General features: G+C 42.9%; 1 protein-coding gene across 6 annotated transcripts in view; it reads left to right on the forward strand.

Moving 5' to 3' along the window:
* Fer (FER tyrosine kinase) overlaps positions 1 to 22,317 on the forward strand; it is a 341,616-nt gene that overhangs the window by 306,814 nt on the left and 12,485 nt on the right. For all 6 annotated transcript variants that reach the window (XM_087906023.1, XM_087906015.1, XM_087906014.1 and 3 more), the window contains one exon: positions 21,186 to 21,340. In XM_087906023.1, coding sequence (XP_087762149.1) covers positions 21,186 to 21,340 — 155 coding nt within the window. The remainder of the gene's footprint in view (positions 1 to 21,185; positions 21,341 to 22,317) is intronic.

The raw sequence follows: 22,317 nt of genomic DNA on the forward strand, positions 1-22,317 counted from the left end.
TAGATTAATTCAGGTCTTATTATCTTCTGAGATGTTCTGTTATGGTTTTTAAATCTACTGGCAGTTCAGTACTAAATAGATTTTCTTAGTAACCATTTCTGTGAAAACACTTTAGAATGTGATTTACTGCTATGATCAGCAATAGAAGGAGGCTATAAGATTTCCACTGTTTTAAATCCTGTCCCCCTTGATCTGTCGTGTCTGTACTGTAATTTTGCAAACCATTTATCTTCTCACTGCTGGAGTGGACAATGCTAGTGGTTTTATTTGATCACAGGCAGTGAGTTCTGCTATTCTTTTTCTGATATTGTGCATCTCCAACAGCTTCCTAATGAGTCCTCCACTGAGCCCCAATACTGTTAGCTTTGATAGGTTTTCCACTGTGAGACTGGGCTTCTAGAAATAATTGACTCGTTTCCTTAGTGACTCTTTGTTTCTATGGAATTTCATTATATTAAAATCATGGATTTTAGTTCCTACTGAGAATTTTTCTAGGGTAAGATTAGTTTTCCTTTAGTTCCTGATTTGGGTGGCATTTGAAAACTGGGAACTTGGGAGCTAATGTGTCTATTCACGAAGCGTGAATTAAGAACTACAGTGTCATGTGTTAGACCTTGAGGTTCTAGACTCAAAAGGTTCATGACACAGAGACAAACATGAAAACCTGTGCATCCCACTAAGATATAATGCTGCAGTATGCGGTGGTGACGCAGCTAGGAGGGCTTGCAAAGGCAGTGGTGCTGGGATCGGTCTTTGGGGGGTGAGCACAACCTAGCTAGATTAAGACGGGAAGTAAAGGCAAAGTTAAAAGAATGTTCTCTGTCAAAATAGCCTATATTTTACAGAAAAACATTGGTGAGTCTGAAACATACTAGAAAACAAAATGTTGGCAGGGAGAGTACTTCACTGAAGATCTCTGGACGTGTAGATTTCTGGCCTCTGTTCATCTTCAGTCTGCCATGTTCTTGCACTTCAGTGTGTTCTTAGTCTCAGTTCTGTCTGTAGTACCTCCAGTGCCTCTAGTCTTGCCTCCAACAACAGCTGATATTCAACAGTCCCCAGGCAGCTTGAGCTGGAGTGCCCACTTTACCTGAGGCTCCCCTTTCTGTCTGCACACATGTATCCTCACCTTCTCTTACCTGGTTCAAATCCTGCCTGTTCTATGTTCCTCCGTGATGTTTTCGTGTGTCTGTTGTTTCAGTTGACCCTCCCTGCCGATCTGCTCTCCCTGTCTCCTTGTCTCACTCTTGGTCTGCACTCAGTGTTCCTCCTTCCACTTCATGGCATCCTCGCCTTCCTGTAAAACATGGTGTCCCCTCTCGTGGGCCCCTTCTAGTTTGTGATCTGTACAACACCGACTCCCCCATAAATACACATATATAAAAATCAGAAGATCAGATCTGCTAGTGAGAGAGAGCATGCAGTATCTGGCTCTCTGAACCTGGGTTACTTCACTTAGCACAGTATCTCCCACTTGCATCCATTTCTCGCAAGTTTCATGACTTCAGCAGCAGTTTTCAGCCTTCCTAATGCCGCGACACTTTAATGCAGCTCCACATGTTGTGGTGGCCCCCAACTATAGAATTGTTTCATTACTGTTTTATAACTGTAATTTTGTTACTGTTGTGAATCATGATGTAAATATCCAATATGCAGGATATCCAGTATGCAACCCCTATTGGTGTTTGATACCCCAAAAGGGTCATGACCCACAGGTTGAGAACCACTGCTTTTTAGCTAAATAAAATTGCATTAAATATATGTATGACAATTTTATTATCCAGTCATCTGTTGATAGATATATAAGCTGATTCTATTTCCTTGCTATTGTAAATGAAGTAGAATTAAACATGAATGTATTTCTGTAGGGTAAAGAGTCCTTTGGGTATATTCAGGTTAAAACTACCATGAAAATACCTGTAATAAATGTGGATTGTTCATGAATTCCAATATACTCACTAAAATTTAGTTACAAAATTAAAATAATCCCAAAATGGCATTATCAATAACTATTGGGAGAGTGGTTCTTATGAAAATGTGAGTTAATATATTGCTGGGTAAGCAGGTAGACCGTGCTGAATGCTTGTTTTAAAACCATTTAAAAGATGAACTGTAGAGGGGCTGGAGAGATGGCTCAGTAGTTAAGAGCACTGACTGCTCTTCCAGAGGATCCGGGTTCAATTCCCAGCACCCACATGGCAGCTCACAACTGTCTGAAGATCCAGTTTCAGGGGATCTGACACTTCACACCAATGCACATAAAATAAAAAGTTAAATAAACCATAAAAATATTTAAAAAAAAAAAGATGAAGTGTAGAAAAAGCAGCTCTGGCATCCCCGTTGTCGTGTTAACAGTCATTATTTCTAGCTAGCTAATGAGAGCTGTCCTTTGTCCACACTTTTTGCCCTGTTTTGTATTAACAAGTTTTTTCACAGTAGACTTGTGGGGCTTCTATGAAAGGAAAAAAGTAGTTGGTATCATTTCAACCATTTTAAAATTTTTTCAGCTTCTGGAGTAGTTTTTTAAAACTATGTTCTTCCTTCAAGATGTTCAACTTATTCCTTGCTTCATAGATTGCTTGATACTCGCCAACCAGAAATAGTTTTGGACTGTGCTTTTGTATGTTTGAGACAAGGTTGCACACTATAGCACAAGTAGACCTGGAGCTTACTGCATAGCCCAGGATAGCCCCAAACTACTGGCAATCCTTTTGCTTCAGTTGCAGCATTAGAATTACAGGTGTGTGTGACCCACAGTAAGCCTTGAAAATAAGCTTTATGTGCCCTGATGCCAGGACATTTTTGTGCTTCTTTTATAACCCATTATCACATTCGTCCTTACATTTTATTCACCTGTATCAAACCCCACCGTGGCCAGCTCATGTGTGCACACAGAGATCACAGTGGTTCCTGGGTGAATGAGTGCTGATGCGCACTCTCAAGTGCACAGCTGTTCCCTGTAAAGAGCTAACATCTTATTAGGGAGGCCGTGTGTCAAGGGAGGGATGGATGCTGACTTCCAAAGCATAGGGTAAGAATTGTCAGAAGGGAGTATAATCAGCAATATAGTCAACACTAGAGAGAGTCTAGAGCCTGCCCATAGATTCCTCTTTCCCAAAATGCAACGCAAGGATTATGGCTGAAACGGAAGCTGTTGAAAGCGGCACTTTTACTTAGATACAAGCTTCAGTGGCATTTGAAGGCCAGAAATTATGAACGAGAGTCATGGGCTAGAGACAGTGAGTAGCCTAGGCTTGTCTCTTCCCCCAGTTCTTAGATCTTGGACAGAAGTAGATGTTCCACTAATCAATCCACAGAGCAGATCATCCATACCTTAGCAGCCCTTTGGCCTCTTCCCATTCACCTGCCTTTTTATTTCCTCATGGCAGTTACTAATATGGCCAAAAAGGATGAGTATTTTTCCTTTGTTCCAGCTCGAGAGGGAAGAAATAGAGGAATGGCATCTTTCTGCCTCAAATCACACATTTAATGATTAGTTGGTATCTTCACGTACTCCTGTCACACGTGATAACTGGAAGTGAGGCATCCTGGGTAGACACCCCTAAACTTAATGGTTATCAGTGGGGCTGCGGAGTGCCTAGCAGACATTGTGTCTTCCAGCCCCGTGGAGAAAGAATTTGTGAGCCTGCTGGGTATTAGCAGAGTGGGTTCAGTCCACTTTTCCCTCCTTTCTGTTTGGGGATCTAAATATAGCTTCAGTTAAAGGAACATCATGTGCATGGTAATTTCAAACATTTTCTGTAAATGTTTCTAAAGAGGAGTGCTCTACCGGAAGTACGCAATCATAACTTGCTCTGCACATTACCAGCCACTGTACAGAATCCCTTCTCTAATTCAGCTATTCACGGCCAGAGCTGTTAAATCTTGCTTCTCTGTGTGAAATGAATTCAATAAAATCATGGCTTAAGCTGTCCTTCCTATCATCTCTGTGTCTTGACAGTTTATGCTCGTTTCTGTTGCCTTTAATGCTATCTCTCTTTCAAGCCAGTGGAGACAAAGGTTGGTAGCTCTTGAGCCACACTGTGCCCCTCTGAAAGTGTCTTTGTAATCAGGATGCACCTGCCTGGATCACAGAGGACAGCAGAGAGAAACGTTTCTGGGCAGACCAGTTGTATAGCTATAAAAGCACAGAGAATTTTCCTGAACAGACTGAGTTTAAAATAAAAATAAGCCTGCAATAGCTGAACTTCCATTTCAGAGTGGGCTCAAACTGATAAAGGCAGTGTGTGGAAGCTAGGCAAACCCATCATCGACTCTTACTTTATCCTTGCATTTTGTGCATACTGATGCTTTTTAGTTTCTGTCTCTTTGGAGTCTACTAGAGACTTTGGCGTATCTGTAACTCAGAAACACCAAACAGAATGCTCAGATAAAGAGTAACGTCATTTGTAAGTCTCTAATAGGAGCGGTTACCTCATGTTCATGATGTTGGCTGGACCTGAGTTTTGCTTTCAGCTCTGTTGTTTCTGAGGGTTTAAGTGTTCATTTGGTTACAGCTTTCTGCTCATGACTATAGTCTGCCTCTGCAGTTAGCTGTTTTGAATATTAAGGCCAGGAAGGTTTCTCTCAAGCAGGAAGTTTTCCTGCCTTTTGCCCCCTCCTCCCCCACCCTCAGCTGGGCCCTCTGTGAACTCATGTTATCTTTTCTGCACGACTGATATTTTTCCTTGGACAGGTAAGCCACCTAAGGGCAGGAACCTGTGCTTCCCAATTATAACGCATGCCATTCCTCTGCATCTTACAAGGCCAGGGATTCTTGCTGGGTCTGTGATCTCACCCTAACTGGCATGCCCCTATGGGCAAGAACTCTGCCCTCAGCTGCTATATATTTAGACCCATGGTTTTGAAAGCTTTTATTAAATTTATTCTTTGACAGTTTTGTACTTGTACATGATACATTCTGATTATTGTCACCCCACTCTCTATGCACTACACTCAGCATTTTTAACCCTTTCTCTTCCCCTCTATGTTCTGTCCCCCTTTTCATGACTTCTTGCTCCATTTTGTGACTTTTTTTCAGAATTTTCTTGTCTTTCTTAATCTCTGACTTAGTTTGGGCTGCCAGAAACAAAGACCACAGACTTGGGTTGCTTTCAAATCACAGAAATTAATTTCTCTCATTTAGAAGGTGAGTATTTGGGGATCAAAGTGCCCAGCAAGTCTGCTCTCTGTGAGGACCCACTTCCTGGTTTCCAAAGTGACCATCTTCTCGAGTAGAGAGCAGAGAAAATAAAAAACTGTCTCCCCTGTCTTTATAAGGGCACTGACTCTATTCATGAGGGTTTCACACTTGTGATCCAATCGTATCTCCAAGATTGTCCTCATAATACTGTCAGTGCAGGGCGCTAGGACATCAGCGTTTATACACACGTAGGAGACACATTAGTCCATAGCAGTCAGAAGGAAACTAGCTAAAATATTTAGTTGTCAGCTGGTTCTCTGATAACTAAATGCTCTGTGGGCATTTACACCCCCAATCCTTGCTTTTCACTTTTTAGAAGTGTGATTCTTTTGACTTTGGGGTTTTTCTTTGTCACAGTATCTTAGGAATAGGAAATCTTTCATTTTTATGAAAAACAAAAGCATTATTTTTCTTCCTGAATTATTACTAGTTACCATGGGTGGAAGTCTTTGTTTTTTTTTTGAAGATGATTTTTAGAGAGATGTGGAATAAAAATAAACATCTGTTCTCTTACTGTCGATAGAATAAAGTTGGGTTGCTGTAACTAAATTTTATTTTAACCAATGAATAATTTTAAAATGTTAACTCCATTTTTGTGTAGGAGGTCTTTCTATTTATGTGTTGCTTTCATTGGTTGAATAAAGAAACTGCCTTGACCTTTTGATAGGGCAGAACTTAGGTAGGCAGAGTAGACAGAACTGAATGCTGGAAAGAAGGGCAGAGTGGAAGACGCCATGGTTCACGGGTGCTGTTTAAAATCTTTCCGGTAAGCCACAGTCATGTGATGATACACATTAATGGAGATGGGTTAAACTAATATGTAAGAGTTAGCCAATAAGAAGTTAGAACTAATGGGCCAGGCAGTATTTAAATGAATATAGTTTCTGTATAATTATTTCAGATGTAAGCTAGGTGGGCAGCTGGGACAAAAAAACCTGCTCTTCATGCAACACCATTTAGTATTTTTTATACCCTTTCATAAATATGACTCAGAATTTAGGGAAAACCATTACATACTGTTCCAGGTGCCTGATATGGTATAGGCAATAATTTCATGGTAGTCTGGTCATATTTGCACTGCTGTATTATTGCTTAACAGAATGAGTCACAGAGGCGGTCAGTGGTAAAGCCAGGGGCTTACCTGCATAACAGCTGTTTGCTTGCTCTTGTAACAATAGTCACAGTATAGCTACACTGTGTTAAACTTGCCCAAACTAGCCTTAAAAAGATAATAGGTTTCAAGAAAACAGCTGAAAAGGCTAGAAGAACTCTCCCATTCTCTTTCAAAGACACATCTGACACGCAAATTCGTGAAGCGTTCCATATAAAAAAAAAAAAAAAAGACACATCTGCTCCCAGGGGCCTGTGAACTTCTACTCAGAACGATGCTGCTGCCTGCAGGACGCTCAGACGGCACTGGTGCAGTGTACTTCTGTGATTATTCTGACTCTTTCAACGCAGGCCTAATATGAAGGGCCCTCTTTTCCATTGGTGGTTTTATTATTAAAACACTCAAAGGCGGCCTCCTTGTTCCTTCATCGCTGGTGTTTGAGCTGCTGTTTGCCTCTAAGCAGGTCTCCAGTCCCCTCTGTCTTCATCTGTGAGTTATGGCCGACATGTCAGTTCGTGGCCTGTGCATGCCCCTCCTGAAGCAGTCCCATGCATCGCATGCATGTGCTGACTGCACTGCTTCTCTCTCCCCCTTCGTGCAGATATGCTTGGGTCTTGTTCTCACTGTTTGCTGCATTTCTACTTAGACCCATTAGCATGTCTTTTGTAGTGAATTCTACATTTTAGAAATACAGAACAGTACTTTTTATTTTGATTGGTTCTGTTTTCTCAAGTTCTGCTGTCTGAAAGTAATCTTGCCACAATCTGTACTTATTTTGTCTCATCTATGTGAGTAGGGGACAAGCTACTGAAGTCAAACCATCTCCACAACAAATGGTGCCGGCAGGACTATCGCATCCTCTTGTTTGCTCCTGGTTTTTTGCTTCTCTCCTCCAGTCTTTTTTCAGATTCCCTCTTTATATTAAAAGGAACATGTCCTTGAATAACTCCTTTGTGTAATATTTAATGGTGCTTCATTCGCCAACTCACAGACAAGGAATGTGAACTCCTGTCTGCTTTTGTTCCCTGCCTTGCCTAGCAAACAAATATGAGTTTTTAAAGGAATGCACTCAATCTAGTTCTAGATCCTTGCCCCCTGGAAACCCTAAATCTCTTTATGAAATTATTATGAAGTGTTTGTTTTCCAGTTTTTTTGCTACCAACTACATGCATGTAATAGTTAACATTTATTGATGAATTGTTTTATGTCCTTTATTGTGATATATTTTAATCTGATAACAAAATTCTCCAAAGTTCCCTCTAAGGAGTCTAGTTCTAAATTACCTGGCTTCGCTGTGTTAAGTAAACACTGCTGGAGCACTGTGAGACAAGGAGGAATGTACCCAGAGTATCATTTGCCGGGACAGAGCTGCTCCAGCCAGAATGTCTACAAAAAGTCATGCTTAAATAGCTGCAGAGTGTAGTGCAGAGAAAGCCAAAGAGAGGGCAAGTCTGTGTCTGTACCCCATGAAGAAACCAGATAAGAAAGGAAGTATGGCACCATGAAGAGGTGTCTGACCACTTGCTGGTAGTGAGGCTGAGACAGAAGGAAGGCCGCTCCTGAGCGGTGGTATTTCTCTGGCTGCCAACTCTGTCATGCCTGTTCCTGCTGAGAGGTAGTACTTATGACTATTAATTAATACATGGTCTCATTCTTTATTACTACATGACCTGTTACCCCAAAACACAACAGTTCACCACAGCGACTTTCAGTGCTTATTATTCTGCCAGCCGCGGTCAACAGCTTAGCTAGGCCTGTTCTCCAGAGTCAACATGGCTCCACTGGACTGGAGAGTATAATAATGAAGGCTTGTTCAACTGACTGGAACCTTTATGCTGGCTGAAAGTTAGGAATTATACACACATATTCACACACACCTTAGACTTCATTGCATGGTATCTGTGTGTTCACGAAGACAAGTGTGAAAAACACAGGGTACCCTGAGTCTCTACTACAGAGCCTTGAAGGACTCTCTTGTCACATCCTTTACAAATTGTTTGTCCATGGTTCCCATGCTGTGCCTCTCTTTAAGGGTCTGCCTATCAACTTTACCTCCAAACATGTAATGTCTAGGCTTGTAATGTATGCAATCAAGTTGTTTTCTCTTACAGATAGCAAAGGACCTAGCGCAGAGTAATGGGGTAATCTGTTGATGTGTCCACACACTCATGTGGACCTTGTTTTGTGTACATAGAGATTAAATTCTATGATTAAAAACTTAATAGAAATGATGCAAAGTAAATTGGAAGTGTGTGCTCGGTGGTTCTAGTGTATATCAAGGAAATCATGGTATTCAGTATTCTTCAAACCTTCAGACTCACAGAGATGACCCAGTGTTTCCTTCTGGAATTCCCAAATCACATAGACAGCAGTGACTTCTCATCGTCATCATCTGGCTTCACGGTCTGTTCTAGTTGTCTTGTGTCGTGCATGTGTAACATCAGACTTGTAAACATATATTCCAAAGTAAGGTCACAAGAACAGAAGTCTCCTCGTAAATATACCTTGATTGCTTTGCTTAAAATACCATCGACTTTCAATAATAACCTAATGCTAGTTGAGAGTTCCAAAATGATTTGGTATTGCATATTCTTACTGAGTTACCATGTAAGGAGTTATTCCCAAAACTGCCTGGCCACTGTGGTGCAGTCAGCCACCATAGCCCTGCACTTCTGTGGAATGCTACCATGAATTCAGCAATGTTTTATCTTGGGGTTTAGGTGTCATTAGTTTTGCTAATTCTTGGAAATCCTTTAGGCAACATAAAACCATGTTGTCCACCTTAAGCCTTTCAACACTTTTTATAACTGTGACCTAAAAGTTGGCAAAAGTAAATTTTACTAAAGACCAAAGGATGCAGCTTGCATGACTTTGGATTGATTGTGGAATGTTTTATGGGGTCCAGTAGTCCAGGCTGGCATGTGTGTTCTCTCACAGGTGGTAGGACGTGTGCGCAGGCCCTTTGTTCCGAGTCTCCGCTGCAGAGTCAGGTTATTCTCCTGGGTCTGTCTGCCTTTAGATGTTAATTGGTCTTTTTCCCTTGTAGCTTTTAATAATTTTCTTTGTTCTGTGCATTTAGTATTAGCGATCATGGGAAATTCTTTTTGTTCTTCTCTGTTTGGTGTTCTGTATGCTTCTTGTACCTTGATAGGCATCTTGTTCTTTACATTGTGAATTTTTTTCACTATCATTTTGTTAAAACTGATTTCTGTGCTTTTGATCTGGGTTTCTTCTCTTTCTTATGTCCCCATTATTTGTAGATTTGGTCTTTTCATACTATCCTAGATTTCATTTATGTTCTATGCCTAACATTTTTTAGATTTAATGCTTTCTATAACTGAGGTGTACATTTCTTCTACTTGTTTCCAACACTGAAACTTCCTCTTCCATGTCTTCTGCTCTTGGATAGGCTAACCTCTGAGGCTTTTGTTTGACTTGCTGAATTTCTCATTTCCAGTTTTATTTTGGTTTTGGTTTTCTGTGGTGATTTCATTTCTACTTTCAAGTCTTAAACTGTCTTCATTATTTCATTGAACTATTTCTTTGTGTTTTTATGGTCTTAAGTGGTTTATTCATATTCCCTTTAAGGTCCTTCAACATATTCATAATTGCTATTTTGACGTCCTTGTCTTATGCTTCCGCTCTATAGCACATCCCAGGGCCCTGTAGTAGGGTTAGTGGGTTCTGGTAGAATCGTAGTGTCTTGGCTGTTCATGCTTGTTTTGTCCCATGGTCTAGGCATCTGTAGTTGTTATGGTGAAATTGTTCTTGAATTCTGCTCTCTGGTCTTATCTGTATTGGGTGTATGCTCCATTGTTGGTTGCTCTTTCCCCTTGGATCCTGGGAAAGTGTGGCGGTTGTGAAGCCCCTGGCAGAGAGTGCTGTTGCAGGTCAGGGAGGCAGGTGACGAAAACGGAATAGAGATGCACATGGAGGAGAGGCTGAAGGGCTGCGGGAACAAACTAAGGGTTGGGTTGGCACCAAGAGGCAGAGTCTCTAGGGCATGGAGTCTGCCGTAGGTCAGAGAATGAGTCTCAGAAACAGGGATGGAAAGGGTAGGGACTCTGGGTCTGCACCAAGAAGTGGAGTCTCTGTGAATGGAGTTGGAGTGAAGGGAGGAGCTCCATCAGACTGCTACAGGACCTAAAGTCTGGACAGAGCTTAATGAGGGACAGGAAGGATAGTGAGAAATCGCCTGCCTGGTGTGTCCACTACGGGTCTCTGGTAGAAAGTGTTTCTACATATCAGCAAGTGATACTCACACAAAATGGAGATAGGCTAGAAGGGAAGGCTGTGAGGGCGGGATAGAAAGAGCCAAGCTGGGTCCACATCACGCGGCAAAGATGGAGGTAGTGTGGAAGGAGGGCACATGCCAGTGGGCTGCTACAGTGCTGAAGGGGAGACTGGAGAAGGCTTAGTGGAGGACAGGGAGCAAAGGAACACTGTTTCTTGGCCTTCTCGTAACACAGCCTCCCCAGAGTGACTGGCATTCGCTGGGTTGTGATGCTCATTACACTGGTAAACCTGGAAACCTTTCCCTCACTTCTGTCTGCTACTCCTGTGCAGTAGAGATATCCATCCCAGTTACAGGAAGATGGTGTCCTTACCTTGCTAATGGACCCCCAGCCTCTGACCCCTCCAGCCACGGCTTATCTTCCACGAGTACATGAAGCAGCATCTGAGATAGCATGGCTTCCACATATGTAAATGCAGTCCTGTTTTACTGTTGCCATTGCCAGATTACAAATCAGTTTCACCATGTTATGCTCTTTCTGTCAACCATCGTAAAATATATGGCTCTCGTGCCTACATAGATGTTGGGCAAATTATTATAAAATTACTTCCTTTATACAGTGCTCTTCATGCTCAGGAAAGAACGATGCTTTCAGCTCCAAAGCGTAGCACGAGTTCTAATTGTTCTTAATAATAAAACCCGGAGTCAGATATTAGGGGATGAAATCTGAGTGATCAGAGAAGCAGTGCAGGCAGGCACTAGAGAGACCTTTTACCTCTACTGAATCCTCAGACTAAAAGGGCGATCCTGTCCTCGGACTGCCTCCTCAGACTGCTGCCTCAGACTGCACTCAGCTCCTGTCTCCTCCCGCCTTATACTCCTCTTTCTGCCCAGCCATATCACTCCTGTCTCCACCTCCCTAGAGCTGGGATTAAAGGTGTGGGATCCCAACTGCTGGGATCACCTTTGTGTGATCTCTTTTAGACAGATTAATTCTTGTGTAGCCAGGGGTGGCCTTGAACTAAGAGTGATCCCTCTGCCTCTGTCTCCTGAGTTGGGGAGGGGGGGAGGATTAAAGGCGTGTGCCACCACTCCCAGGCCCCTAGTGGCTTAGCTCTACACTTTGATCTCAGGCAAGCTTTATTTGTTAAAACACAAACAAAATATCACTACACCAAAGTCCAGGGAAATAATGTGTAACAACAGATTAACTTAAACAGCTTATTTAGGAAAACAATGGATGAGATGTCCACTCTGCAGATTCCTAATCTGGAAGTCCTAACTGTAAATCATTGCTTTGGGGGAAAAGTTTGTAAGATGGATTTAGCATGTAGCATGGTATGCATGAAGTTGAGTGTTGACAGAGATACCCATCAAGTTACAAAGCACTAAGTAAATGACTGCCGTTACCATTTGGCTGTGCGGTTAGGAATGGTCTTGTCAGTGCTGCTCTGGGTAGCGTTTTAAATTCTGTTGTGCTAGTGAATGATTAACACTGTGCTTGATCCTGGTATTCGTGTTTTTGTTACCTCAGAAAGTAAGTTCTGTTTCCCTCTACCCTCTCAGAAGAGGGAAGTGCAGATTTTAAACCTCCTTCCCAGGTGTCTTTTAGAAATAGAAGTCCCTGTCACACGTGCTGAAGTGACCGGGGGAGACGGCCCTCACAGCGCTGTTATTCTAGCCTCCCATAGCTTCTGGCCCTAACGCGTGTCTTAAAACACTTCTGTGGTATTACCCTTGGAAATCTGGCGTATCTGTAAACTAAAGGGATTTAAACATTGTCTCCTCACCAGCGCCTTTTAATACGCCCCCTCTTCATCTGGACTAGACTGTTAAGGGGTTTAATCATCAGTCGGAGTTTGTTTAAACCTTATGCCAGAGATAACCTCTAGAGCGCCAGTGTTCCTTCACGGTGCATGCACAGATGGTGGGAGACAGCTCACACTGTCTGTCCTACAGCTCCAGCCTCCCAGATTAACTGCCGTAGCTAACTAAATGCAAGGACAGGCCCCTCTCCCCTCTTGGGATAAATTAGCGATTATGAAAATTTGATTCTGATACTTTTCCAGCATCTTTCTTCAGTTCTTCTTAACTAATAAAGAATGTGGTTTTCTTGTTTTACTTTTTGAGACAGGGTTTCTCTGTGTAACAGCTCTGACTGCCCTGAAACTCATTTTGTAGACCAGGCTGGCCTCCAGTTCACAGAGACCCAGCTGCCTCCTGAGTTCTGGGACTCCACAGCCCAGCGAGAATGTGGTTTCCTAAGGAGAACACATAGAGTTTGCAGCCGCGCTTGGCCAGCTAGCATCTCCTGTTGTCCTCCAGTGGCTCTCCACCACCTGCCACTGTGAAGGAAGGACTTCACAGCAGATGTTGTGTCTCCTCTTTGGCCAGTTGCTGACCCATCACTTTCATCTAAGTCTGGCCTCTGGTACAGACAGGAACAGAATGGCTCCCCGATGTCACCTGTACTTCCTGAGACACCCCTCTTTGCCCACCTGTTTCCTGGTTTGCTCTAAGAAACAACTCATGAGTTTGTGCCTACTGTCGTGTGTAAAAATTTTACAGTCATGTGCAAAATTTATGACACATGACACGACTAGTCTCCTTCCATCACGATGTTTTTGTGTTAAAAGCAATGGGTGGCATTTTTGTTACCAGCATAGAATACTTTCATCTGTAATGCAAAGCTTGCTAAATTAGTTTACTGCTTAAAACTGCTGGCATAGAAGTTACCAGAAGTTTTCTGTGTTTAAAGAAAATATATCTGTGAGTAGAGATTGTTTTATTATTTTCTGAAGGTTAGCCCTGTTTGCTTTTGTTTTTATGTCTTATAGCTCAGAGGTTAAGAGCACTGACTGTTCTTGCAGAGGTCCTGAGTTTAATTCCCAGCAACCATGGGTCAGCTCATAACCATCTATAATGAGATCTGATGCCCTTTTCTGGCATGCAGGCACACAGAACACTATATGCATAATAAATAAATCTTTAAAAAAGATATGTATCTTTTAAAAAAGAGGAAAGAAGCTGAGTGGTGGTGGTGCATGCCTTTAAACGCAGCACTCAGAAGGCAGAGACAGGTGGACCTCTGTGACTTTGAGGCCAGCCTGGTCTACCAGCCGAATTCCAGGAAGGCTCCAAAGCTACAAAGAAACCCTGTCTTGAAAAAAATAAATAAATAAATAAAAGGAGGGAGGGAGGGAGAGAGGAAGGGAGACAGGCAGGAAGAAATAAAAAGATATTTTTCAGTAGAAGCAGTAAACTTGCTCAGGAAGAAAATCTTGTTCCATTACTCTCAAGTCTGATATTATCAGATCAGTTTTCTCTTCAGTTCTTTGTTTGCTTTCTAAATAGTTTTATTTTACTGGGCGTTTTAACATAAGTGAATGTAGAGTTTGGCTCAGTACTGCTTCAGTATCAGACGCAATCATCACTTTCCCACTGGATTCTAGTAACCTAGTAACTTTTGGTTACTGTCTGATATTAAACCAACCTTGCATTATGAGGATAATCCCCATTTGGTTATAGATGTCAGTGTGTGTGTATGGTTGCATTTGGTTTGCAAAGATTTGTGATGTATAACATCTGACTTTGTGTGTTCAGGTGGGAATTTTTTTACAATGTTGGATTGTATGTTCAAGTTTTGCTGACCCTGTAGAATGAGGTAGACAATGATCTTCTATATTTTTCCAAAGTTAGGCTGATATTATTTCTTCCATGAGATAGAAATTACTAATGGAGCCATTGGAGCATAATCTGGGGAAGGTTTGATACTAGGTTGATTTTTATTAGCAAGCATGAAGCTATTGAGATTTTCATATGTTGATTTTGGCAAGTTATGTTTTTAAGATAAGTACTCCTTTTATATTGCCATCAAATTTGTTGCCATCTCAATGTCTATAAAAACACTAATAACAAACTCCTTTTAACCTTGGTATTGTTCATTAAATCTTTTCCTGAATTTTCTGCAGTATCAGTTCACATCACTGTGCAGTTGTTCTAGCGCCAGAATAATCCAGCGGTCTACACAGCCCTAGGCTTTACAACCGATGTCACACTCCTTCTCCTCGAAGGAGAAACTTATACAATGTCCAGCGGTCTACACAGCCCTAGGCTTTACAACCGATGTCACACTCCTTCTCCTCGGAGGAGAAACTTATACAATGCAGGTTCATTTGCTCACACGGCTCCTTAGTATGGCGATTGTCCCACGTGTCACACTTGTTTATTTGGCGAGGGGCTTGCTGTGCACATAGAGGTCAGGGGGCAACTTTCAGGAATAGTTCTCTGCTTCCGTCCTGTGCATCTCAGGGATCAGACTAGGCGAGTGTCTTCACCATGGAGCTCCCTGCTTCCTGTCCATGTGCAGCGTTCATAGAAACACATTGAAAACACGGTAAGTCCATGTGCAGCGTTCATAGAAACACATTGAAAACATGATAAGATAGTGCCATTGTATTGGTTTCACTATTCAGGTTTATTATTTAGAAAATGAAGATGAAAAAATAGTATTTCTTTTCTTTGTGTCTCAATGCCCCCCTTATTGTTTTCCTTTGGCCTTAAATATTTCTAGCATTTCTGGTAAAGTATATTTGCTATCATCAAATTCTTTTAATTTTTTTCTTATCTGACAATGTCTTTATGGGATATGCTGAATTGACAAATGTACCTGCTAATATGTTAATAGAGAGAGCATGAAGGCTGTGGGTCAACTCAGAAAATTTTCCCACATAGCAAATTAAATATATCATTCTGCTGTCTTCTGGCCTTCATCTTTTGTTTTGAGAAATCTGCAGTCACTTGGAATGCCGTTTTTATTTGATGTCATTGTCCCTGTCAGCTGCTAGGATTTTAAAATTTTTTCCATAGACTTCAGTGCTTGATGATGCTTTTGTGTACTTGTTTGGTATTTAATATTGACTGTGTATGTGTATGCATATATTTTTACTATTAATTTTTTGATAATTTTTACAGTGTGTTTTAATCATCGCCACTACCTTCCCCCCCCCCAACTCCTCCCAGATACACATCCACTTTTTTAACCTCCAAGCCTGTGTCTCTCTTATTAAACACCATCAAGTCCAATTTGTGCTACCCATATATTCTTGGATGTGTGGTCTTCCACTGGAGCACGGTCAACTTACTAGTGACTCCACTGTTAGAGAAAACTGACTTTCCGAGCAGCTGTCATCTGCGGATAGCTCCTCAGCTAAGAGCCCAGCTCTCTTCTCCAAGTTGGGATTTGGTCTGGCTTGAACTCACACAGGTCCTGTTCATGAGGTCGTAACTGCTGTGAGTTCACAGGTCCAGCTGTCCGGCTGTATCCAGGGGTACCATCTTCTTTTGTCCCTCACTGCCTCTGGATTGACACTGTCCCCTCCTCCAGAGATCCCTGAGGTTTGGGAGGAGCGGTGTGATGAAGATGTCCCATTTGGGGCAGAGCATTCCACAATCTCTTTTGCTCTGCACCTTGGCCAGTTGTGGGTCTTTGTGTTGATGGCCATCTACTACAAAAAGAAATCTCTATGCTAAGGACTCAAAGATGTACTAATTTATGAGCAAAACGATAAATGGTTAGGATTTGGCTATCCTGGGCCCCGTCTAGCCCCATCTTGGTCTAATAATGTGCCAGGTATGGATTTCATCTGATAGGATATCAAAAGCATTGTTGAATATATACACATGTTTCTTCAAACAGAATTTCTGCTTCCTTCTTGTGTTTATCTGCTTATGTGATTTTGATCATTGGATATTATTTTGTGATTCCTGACTCTCTACTTGCACATTTTGGTTGTTATCTTGCAATTCCCTGAAATCCTGTCCACATTTTTCTGTTTCTCCAGTTTGGCTGCTTTGTTTTTGTTTGTCCTGTCGTGTTTTGAATGTGGTGACTAGCCCACTACTGACCTGTCAAGTGTTTTGTTTATTTTGTATGTTTTCAGATATTGTATGTTCAAGTTGTAATACTTCTGCTTTCTAAATATTTCTAAATTTCTGCGAATAATTCCTGCCTTTCCATGCAAGTGTATATTTTATCTTAATGGCTGCCATAAAGTTTTTGTTTGTTTTTGGGTTTGGAGTTTTTGTTTTGTTTTGTTTTTTTGTGGGTTTTGTTTTTTTGTTTGTTTTTTGTCTGATTCTATTTTCTGGTTGTCACAGGGTTGGTATTTGTTGAGTGTATTTTCCCTTTACCTTCAGAATCTATAATTGGTCAGCTGATCCTGGGTAGGTAGGGTGCTGTTGAATGAACCTAAAGCCCTTCATAGCTTGCTAAGTTTTTCCGTGCCACCAAATGAACTACAGCCCTACCCACACTTAAAAGTTTTGACTGTTGGCCAGGCAGTGGTAACTCATGCCTTCAGTCCCAGCACTTGGGAGGCAGATGCAGGTGGATCTCTGAGTTCAAGATCAGCCTGATCTACACAGAGAAACCCTGTCTCTTAAAATAAAATAAAATAAAATAAAAATTTTGACCGTTAAGCAATCTGAATTGTAGTCTTGGTATTGGGAGTGAGTAGACTTGAGGTCCCTGCCATAACATGCTGCAGAACAAAATGATTGCCACAAGACATCGTTTGCTTCAGACTAAACTTCTGCCTTTGGTTGCTGTTGTACCGCCTTAGTTTCAGTGAGTGTGGGTGTGTGCCACAGAAGCAGTGCACTCACACATGGGTCAGGAGAGCCCTCTGGTTCTTCACTCATTTCCCTGCGCCCTACCTGGTAGAAAGACGGCCATCTGTGGGATTTATGAAACCAGTTCAGGTGCCTGCTCTGTACCTGTTTTGAGGGCCACTGCAAAAGTACCAAAGAGCAACAGAACAGAGAGGGAACTTGTGTTACCTCTCCAAGTTTCTGTCACACTCCGGAATCCATATGCATGAATCTTGAAAACTCTTTGTGTTTGCCTGGCTCACCTGGAGGCTTTAGTTATAACCAGCAGGCAGTGCATTATGGGCTTACTGTCATGACAGAACCAAAGTTACAGTATGGGTTTTGAAGACTGTCTGGATCCAGAATTTTAAAGGCTGTGTTGCTTGCAGTAGATCCTCTGAATTAAATGTAGCCACAATCTTTCAGAAATCTCCCACACATCAGCCCCGTGTTACTAACCACAGATCTGTATCTGATGACTGTTTTAAGGTACTAGAAAACATGTCCTCCTCATCCCCAGAAGAGGGTAAAGGGAAAGGAGGGAGCCATGAGATCTGACGCAGTGACATAATGCGGTCTAATCTGAACCTAGTTAGTAGCGAAGCCCTAGTCCCCTTCTGGATCATCCTCTGTGTGCAGCATTACAGTGCAGCAGGGAAGCCTTGCACACCCACAGTGCCATCTCCCAAACCGGATGAGCCAGGCCTGCACCCACATGAGAGAGTCGACATTCTTACTCCTTCAGTGTCTCAAGAGGAAGTCAAACATGTGAAAGTGTGGACACATCGTTTATTAGATCTCTGCACCATGGCTCTATAGTCATGTTTCAGGTGTTGCTCCTATTCCTTTGTGACCCTGACAGACTCTGATATTGACATGGTTTGCAAAATGACTTCCACATATTGTTCCGGGCCTCATGTAACAGCCGTAGTTTCAACAGTAGCACTACTAACCCATGAGCAAGGGCAGTACCCACAGTGGCTTACTGGAAGTTGATGCTGTGTTTACCGTATGCTGCCACTTTGTATGCGTTACCCCTCCTAGCCCTGCCAAGTTCTATTTGTTAGATGAGGAAAGCACAGCCAAGTATGTCAAGGCCACACAGACAGGTAGTGGACTGGAGTGTATTATAGCCAACCGTGGGCAAGACCTGGAGTTCCCAGGACATGGCTAGCAGCTTCCTACAGATGCAGTGAATTACACACCAGCCATTCACTGTCACTTGCTTTGGCAGGAAACTCCCCCCGTGGGAGCGCATGGTGAGCTGCCACATTTAAAGCCAGGCAGTGAGTCAGATTCAGTTTTTAACTTGGGCTTCCTCCATGGTTCTCCGTTGTGAGTCTTGATCCGATGAATAAAAGTAGTCGCAGCAAATCAGCAGAGCAAAATGCTTCCCGTTTCTCTGTGAATGGCTATAAGGACAGCCAGCCAAGTTCCCTACCAAAGCGGAAAATGTTATTTATTTCTCTGGTCATAATTGTGGCATGTAATTGTAAGGTTAATTGGGTACTCTTAGGTACCAGTGGAATGTTTATGTGTCTGTTGCTAAAGATGCAAAGACTTACCTGGTGTCAGTGTATGCCTGGAGCCACTGACCTTGGGATGCTGGGGCAGGAGGATTGAAATGACTTCAAAGCCAGCCAGGGCCCAGTGAGACCTCATTTCAAAAAACAGCTTTAAATATGACTCAAGACTTCCAAAAATTAATTCTTAAATATGTGTTCCAAAACCACACATATAAGAATCAGTTGAAAAGAAAACCAGCTATTTACTCAGGAGAAGATAATTTAAAATGAAAAGCCAGAATGGATGCCTTTATCCTGGAACATTTATATGAGAAGGTATCCACTCATAGAGTGTTTCTGAGCACCGCCTGTGTCCCACATACGTGTTTGAACGTTAGGAATCTAAATTAGAATGCAAGAGGTGGCAGGATTCATGTGTGGTTTGAAAGAGCTTCTCATCTGTGATGGCCACTTTTCCCTGCATCATATCCCAGCATGCACACATAGACTGGCTTCTGCAGTGGGCAGGGTGGGGCATCCCCTCGTGCTGAAGCCCTTCTGTAGACCTCTCTACTTCTGTCTCTATGGCAAATCTGCTCAGCAGAGCTTTTAGCTGCTTTTTCTCCTTTCCGTTGTCCGCTGTGGTCATGCTCTTATTACAGCCACCACCGCATCTCTAAGATTGCCCTAGTTCATGTCGACCAGTCAGTAGCCAGCTCACGGTCTGCCCTGGAATTCTCCATAGTGGCTGACTGATCAGTATTCCTCCTTGAAATGCAGTCCTCGCTGAATAGAGAGGTAGGGCTTTCTCTGCCTCTGTGCTGCCCCCTTAGTCTGTTTTTGCCCCTTCCCTAGACCATTATGTCATCTTTGGATGCTACCTTCCATCTCTCTACACTGACCGTGCATGCTTTTCTAATCCCATACCTTCAAATGCCATCTAAAAACTGCAGCTGTCTCTTTGATCTCTCTTGTGACTTCAGAATTGATATGCCAGCTGCTTACTTCCTCCTCCACTGAGACATCCCATAGATCTCTCCAACTCAAGGTATCTAAATCCAGGTTCACCACTGTATTTTGCTTATAATCTCACACACAGACACACACACACACACACACACACACACACACACGCACGCACACACACACACCACGCACACACAAAGTTAAGAAATGAAAACCGTTTAAATAGCATAAGAATTCTCATATGTAACAAATCCAAGCACAGAGTATAACTCTGGAACTCGTAAGTGATCCCAGGCTCCTGGTTGCCTGCTGTTCTGATGGTGTTGCTGTGGTTGCTCTTCGTGCTAGGTCTCCTCTGCTAACACCTTCCTTCATATCCCTGCTCAGGCTAGCAGAAGGGAGGGGGAGAGCTACAGTCTATCTCCTTGCTTTCAAACAATTGTGTGGACACTGTAGAGAATTCCTATGCTGCGGTTTCATCAGCCCGCACCTAAGGCACAGCCACGCCTGACTTCAGGGGACACTAGAAAGCTTCAAGTTTTAAACCATATGGCCAAACATTCAGCTAAACTCCAGGTTCCTTTACTAAAGTAGAAGAAATGGATGTTAGGAGGAAACTGTCATTGTCAAACTTGACTGACCCGCCTTTCCTTCAGACCACACCTAACCAACACACACTCTCCAGGTCTTTAAGTAAATGCCAGTTATCAAAGAGGCCTTTGGACAAGCCTGTCTAACCTAGGATTCCCTCTTGTGAGTCTGTCCCTTTACGCACGTTTACATCCACGCACCCTAAATCCTGTCCTATGGTGATAACACTCATGACTTTATATATGGATCTGATTGCTGCGTGCCCTCCTCACTAGACTTGGGGAAGGGACTTCTCTGTTAGCTCTGGTACATCCCGTGATGGATAGAGTAGAGCTATGAGGGAGAGAGAGCCGAGCCACTGTGCAGTCTGGTCTGTCCCGGGCGCAGTAGGAGAGTTCGTCCACTTTCTCCCCACCTTAGCCTTTGCCTGTCCTTGGGGAACCTCTAGAGATGACCTTTTACCGCAGCCACCTGCCGCTACTTCTCAGGCACGCTAGCCACACTGCACATACTCAGCAGCACGTGACCGAGTTGCTTTTGTGGACAGTAGGTAACAGTCCATTATCCCAGCAGCCCTTGGGCAGTGCTGCCCTAGGGAAGCTGGTCAACATAGAAACAATGTCACATTCTCTTAGCCTCACCTCTGTGACTTCCTCTGTTAACAGAGAATCTGAGTTTTTCTATTTAAATGGAAATCTGGCTGATGCCTAGAAAACTAGCATGTGGCCTGCTCCGTATGCAAATGTCCTCCTGGGTGATTTTTACCTGTGACAGAATTGATGGGAAGCCTGGTAAATCGCGATCATTCTTAACCTCATTATAGATACACTGCAGATGTGAAAATGCAAAGTGTGGAAGTCATGAATGTGAAAGCGGCTTTCAACTTGTTTTAATGGGCGTTCTCTGTGTCTTGTTATAACCCAGGGACCTGGCTGCAAGAAACTGCCTGGTAGGTGAAAATAATATTCTGAAAATCAGTGATTTTGGAATGTCTCGGCAAGAAGACGGCGGAGTATATTCATCTTCCGGCTTAAAGCAGATTCCGATTAAATGGACAGCACCAGAGGCTCTTAATTATGGTATGAATGGACTCTAGTCTTCCTTTCGGTAGTGGAAGTGGCCTGCATCAGCACAAAGCACTCACAACATGGTTGGGGTAGAGCAGAATCCAGGCTGGAACTACTTGAGGGGCAGCACGGACCAAGTGTAAATGTTCTCACCTTGCTCTCAGACACAGACCTCAGACATCTCACTGTGAGATCGCTAGGTTACAGTAGCCAGTGAGTGTGGCTAGACATCCAAGAAGTCTCGTGTTCAAAGATGATTCCCTTCCATTATGCACCGCTCCTCAGAACATCGCACATGCACACTTGGTGTATGCTTGCATCAAGTGTTGCAGGGTCTGGTCTGCTAGTTTGAATGTCTTATAACTGGTTCAGTAATCTCATCTAAGGTTAAGTAGTGTCAGTCAGGTCCTCATTTCTCCCTCCGCAGGATCCTGCTCTCAGCCTCTGTCCCTGGAGCTTACATAAGTCTTGAGCAAAGAGAGACGTGGGTTATTATCTTCTATGAGAGCAGGGATTTATTTATTTTATTATTTTTTTTGTCCACTGAAAAATTTTACATATCTCTATTGTGAGAAGTGCACACATTCCATGTGAATGCATGGAAGGCAGTCCGTGTCAGCCCACGGTTGTCAGTGTGTCTGTCCTGGTTGGCGCTGTACCTCACATCTGCACCAGCAGCCCAGGATGTGAGTGGGAACTAGTTTCATGTCTCGAGGAGCCACCAGAGTTTCTTTCTAGGTAAAGATTTGAGTGTCAGTGTTATGGAGATTTGTCAGGGCTGAGTCAGATACTTCATGCCCAGCAAGAGGGGCTCTCGTGAGCTTCCTAGTCATCGACCACCACCAGCCTTGGAGTTCAGGGAACCCACAGGTGTCTTCGCAGAGCTGGGTGCTGTTCTCAAGGGAAAACCTCTGGACAAAAGATATGGCTGTAACACTCGTATTTGTACAGAGTGTTTCTTTAGATGCAAAATATTTGTGAAAAGCCCT

The sequence above is a fragment of the Myodes glareolus genome, chromosome 1 (assembly GCF_982192425.1).
Source record: "Myodes glareolus chromosome 1, mMyoGla1.1, whole genome shotgun sequence".
NCBI lineage: Eukaryota > Metazoa > Chordata > Mammalia > Rodentia > Cricetidae > Myodes > Myodes glareolus.